At 39.6% G+C, this 5,000-nt stretch overlaps 2 protein-coding genes across 2 annotated transcripts in view; one reads left to right on the top strand and one right to left on the bottom strand.

Moving 5' to 3' along the window:
* The window catches only part of chek2 (checkpoint kinase 2), a 14,580-nt gene extending 10,761 nt beyond the window's left edge, over positions 1-3,819 (top strand). Inside the window, exons 12-14 of the mRNA XM_067574859.1 lie at positions 364-479; positions 3,182-3,267; positions 3,516-3,819. Coding sequence (XP_067430960.1) covers positions 364-479; positions 3,182-3,267; positions 3,516-3,698 — 385 coding nt within the window. The 3' untranslated portion in view covers positions 3,699-3,819. The remainder of the gene's footprint in view (positions 1-363; positions 480-3,181; positions 3,268-3,515) is intronic.
* A 730-nt stretch (positions 3,820-4,549) lies between these two features.
* The window catches only part of gstt2 (glutathione S-transferase theta 2), a 3,445-nt gene continuing 2,994 nt past the window's right edge, over positions 4,550-5,000 (bottom strand). Inside the window, exon 5 of the mRNA XM_067574838.1 lies at positions 4,550-5,000. This exon is cut by the window's right edge and continues 514 nt beyond it. The gene's annotated coding sequence lies outside the window, so the exon portion shown is untranslated.

Genomic DNA, 5,000 nt, shown 5'->3' with positions numbered 1-5,000 from the left:
CTGTTAACCTGTCTGTCTCTCTTCCTGTCTGTCTCTCTTCCTGTCTGTCTGTCTCTCTCTTTGTCTCTCTGTCTCTCTCTCTGTCTGTTAACCTGTCTGTCTCTCTCTCTGTCTGTCTGTCTCTCTCTTTGTCTCTCTGTCTCTCTCTCTGTCTGTTAACCTGTCTGTCTCTCTTCCTGTCTGTCTCTCTTCCCGTCTGTTAACCTGTCTGTCTCTCTTCCTGTCTGTTAACCTGTCTGTCTCTCTCTCTGTCTGTTAACCTGTCTGTCTCTCTCTCTGTCTGTTAACCTGTCTGTCTCTCTTCCTATCTGTCTCTCTTCCCGTCTGTTAACCTGTCTGTCTCTCTTCCTGTCTGTCTCTCAGTCTGGGTGGTTATCCTCCATTTCACGAGAGTTTTGGTCGTCAGTCGATCAGAGATCAGATCATCCGTGGAGAATTCACCATGGTTCACTCCAAATGGAAACATGTCTCTGACCAAGGTACTACTGTAATATTAATAATAATACTATTATAATACTACTGTAAGACTGTTGTATGACTACTGTAAGACTACTAGACCCCTGAAAGACTACTGTAAGACTACTAGACTACTGTAGGACTACTAGACTACTGTAAGACTACTGTAGGACTACTAGACTACAAGACTACTGTAGGTAGGACTACTAAACTACTGTAGGACTACTAGACTACTGTAGGACTACTAGACTACTGTAAGACTACTAGACTACTGTAGGACTACTAGATTACTGTAGGACTACTAGACTACTGTAAGACTACTAGACTACTGTAAGACTACTAGACTACTGTAGGACTACTAGATTACTGTAGGACTACTAGACTACTGTAAGACTACTAGACTACTGTAAGACTACTAGACTACTGTAGGACTACTAGATTACTGTAGGACTACTAGACTACTGTAAGACTACTAGACTACTGTAGGACTACTAGACTACTAGACTACTGTAGGACTACTAAACTACTGTAGGACTACTAGACTACTGTAGGACTACTAGACTACTGTAGGACTACTAGACTACTAGACTACTGTAGGACTACTAGACTACTGTAGGACTACTAGACTACTAGACTACTGTAGGACTACTAGACTACTGTAGGACTACTAGACTACTGTAGGACTACTAGACTACTAGACTACTGTAGGACTACTAGACTACTGTAGGACTACTAGACTACTAGACTACTGTAGGACTACTAGACTACTGTAGGACTACTAGACTACTAGACTACTGTAGGACTACTAGACTACTGTAGGACTACTAGACTACTGTAGGACTACTAGACTACTGTAAGACTACTAGACTACTAGACTACTGTAGGACTACTAATACCACTGTAATATTACTAATACTGCTATAAGACTATTTTAAGACTATTGTAAGATTATTGTAAGACTACTGAAAGACTACTAGTCCACTGTAAGACTACTGTTATGGAAAATTCTAACTTTAGGGGTTATAAATTGGGTTAGACTGGGTCAAGCCTGGGCCTTGAGGTCAGAGTAAGCAACACTAAATCTAAAGCTGAAGGAGACACTATCTCCTCTCCTTGAGACTCAGAGCAGCTGTCTGTGTTGTTTGGGGAAGCAGGAGCAACTCTGATAAAGAGCGTACCGGTGTTGTCACGGTAACCAAGGTCAGGGATATGGACCCGAGACTCCCCAGATACCACAGATAGGTGAGTGCGCAAATTCCAACAGCAGCTCCAAAACCAGAATGTGCTGACGGTGACCTGAAGCTCCATGCAACGTGACTGAAGTAACAAGGGTAAAAACATTTCCCTGTTTAGAAACTAATGAGCCAGTAGACTAACTGTGCATACAGTAGATGGGTTTGACCATTTCTGGGTGTATAGTGTTTATAGTACGACCTGTAGGGGTTTAAAGAGTGACCACCTGGGACCGCCTTGTCAGAACAGTAGAGACGGCATCACGCACTTTCAACTGTGATTAGTAAAGTTTGTGTTCTCCGCTTGGCCAAGTGTGCAATAAATATTCTCAGCATAAGACATCAAAGGCTCCTGAACACTTTCTTCACTGATGAGTTGACCATCGATCACCGATTCTCCATAACAGCTACAAGACCACTATAAAACTACTGTAAGATTATTCTAAGACTACCGTAATACTACTATAAGATCATTCTAAGACTACCGTAATACTACTATAAAACTACTATAAGACTACTGTAAGATTATTCTAAGGCTACTGTAATACTACTATAAAACTACTATAAGACTACTGTAAGATTATTCTAAGACTACCGTAATACTACTATAAAACTACTATAAGACTACTGTAAGATTATTCTAAGGCTACTGTAATACTACTATAAAACTACTATAAGACTACTGTAAGATTATTCTAAGGCTACTGTAATACTACTATAAAACTACTATAAGACTACTGTAAGATTATTCTAAGACTACCGTAATACTACTATAAAACTACCATAAGACTACTGTAAGATTATTCTAAGACTACCGTAATACTACTATAAAACTACCATAAGACTACTGTAAGATTATTCTAAGACTACCGTAATACTACTATAAAACTACCATAAGACTACTGTAAGATTATTCTAAGACTACCGTAATACTACTATAAAACTACTATGACTACTGTAAGATTATTCTAAGACTACCGTAATACTACTATAAAACTACTATAAGACTACTGTAAGATTATTCTAAGACTACCGTAATACTACTATAAAACTACTATAAGACTACTGTAAGATTATTCTAAGACTACCGTAATACTACTATAAAACTACCATAAGACTTCTGTAAGATTATTCTAAGACTACCGTAATACTACCATAAAACTACTATAAGACTACTGTAAGATTATTGTGAGACCTCTGCAAGGCTACTGTAAGACTACTAGACTATTGGACTACTGTAAGACTATTGTAAGACTACTGTTTGACTACAGTATGACTACTGTAGGACCACCGTGATATAGTAATACTGTAGGACTACTGTAACATTACTGTTAGACTATAGTTTTTCTTGTAAATCTCAGAATGATCTGATTCAAGGATGGATTTGTTTCTCCAGACTTGAAAGCATTTCATGGTTGTTCAGGGTTGTTGTTGTTTAGTCCAACCCCCCCACCCCCCCCACCCCAAGTCTGTAAACTGTGTGTGTGTTACAGCGAAGGATGTGGTGAGGAAGCTGCTGGTCGTCGATCCCTGTAAGAGGATGACTGTCGAGGAGGCTCTGCAGCACACCTGGTTACAGGTAACTGCAGTGTGTCTGCTGTTGGCTGATGATGTCATAGTGATGTCATCAGACCAATCTGTGTTACAAACTGCAGGTGTGGCTGTTGACCTGCAGGGAGGCTCTAATGAAAGACTATCCAGGTGCATTATGGGAAAATATAGGCTCCAGTGTTTGTGGACTAACATTCAGGATGTGTGTGTGTGTGTGTGTGTGTGTGTGTGTGTGTGTGTGTGTGTGTGTGTGTGTGTGTGTGTGTGTGTGTGTAGGACCGTGTGATGTTGGAAACGGCTCACAGGCTCATGTACCCCTCTGAGGCTGCTGCTGGCTCCGCCTCCTGTGCCACGGCGGCAGCGGCATCAGCTTCAACGAGGAAACGAGGACGAGATGAAGGAGACGACGAGGACCATCCGGCCAAACGGAGACAAACCCCGCCCCTTGCCCCGCAATAGCTGACCAATCGGAAGCAGCCACTCATATCATTCCAAGTCATGTGACTTGTTCACTACTGAGACAGTCCACTGTAAATAAAGTTTAATTATTTCTTTCTAATAAAATATTTTATATGTTTCACTTTGTCTTATGTTTAATATCTTTTTAATGATAAAACCTTCAAATGGCTCCAACAGAAAACAATCCGGCTACACAAATCTAATACACACACACACACACATATATATATATATATATATAATGTATTAGCACCTGTTTTACAACATAAAGACAAATATAATACTACAAAATTTGTACAATTTCTGTGACAGCAGCCTGTAAAACTGCAGTCTGAACAGTAGCAGCACATTTACTGATGCAGAGACAAACAATTACAGTTACATTAAGATAAAACTAGCTGGTGAGATAGCCACTGCTAGCCCAAGCTAAAGCTAATTATACTGTCTGTTACCAGTGGTGGAAGAAGTACTCCGATACTTTACTGCAGTAAAAGTACCAATACAGCAATGTAAAAATACTCCATTACAAGTAAAAGTCCTGTATGTACATAAGTATCAGCAGCAAAGTGTAGTTAGTTACTTTCCACCATTTTTCTACCTGTTATCTGTGGTTTGTATGTTCCACATAATGAAATGAGGCAGCAGCTAAAGCTAAGCTAAGCTAAGCTAAGGTAAGCTAAAGCTAACAAGGTTCATCTCAACTTTTGACTCGAGTTAAATTCAGGCAGTTTGGTTGGAAAGTTTTCACACTGTAGATTAATTAATTATATCAGTTTTAATATAAACTGTGGGGACACATAATAAAACACGCTGCACATTTATTCCTTATGAAAGAATAAAATGAATCAGTAAACAATTAAAATAAAGTTTATTTTCTTTCATTTAAAAAGGATGAAAGCTTTAAGGACAGATTCATGTTTTCACGACAACAACACAACACATCCAACCACCTGTTGTCATGTGACTACAGTTTCATACTTGGGTCACATGATGACACCTGAACCATCTCCATGACAACCGGGAGACATCATCTGCTGAGGAAGGCCATGAGATGTGACTGAAAGCTCGTGTTTCCAGCCCAACAATAAAGTTGAACTGAAGGTATTAGTTGGGTGAAATATCCTTCAGACTCAACTGACTGATGACGATGTTCTGTTGTCATGGCAACAGTGAGGCAGATAAACAGCGGATTATTAGAGACGTGAGCGACCAGAGAGGCAGAATAAGATCTGATTCAGTCTGATGTTAAACTGCAGCTTGACACCAGCTGATCAGTTTAATATAATAAACATGAAGCCGATC

The sequence above is a fragment of the Thunnus thynnus genome, chromosome 2 (assembly GCF_963924715.1).
Source record: "Thunnus thynnus chromosome 2, fThuThy2.1, whole genome shotgun sequence".
NCBI classification, from domain to species: domain Eukaryota; kingdom Metazoa; phylum Chordata; class Actinopteri; order Scombriformes; family Scombridae; genus Thunnus; species Thunnus thynnus.
The sequence above is the reverse complement of the archived record's forward strand: the minus strand, read 5'-3'. Positions and strand labels throughout refer to the sequence as shown.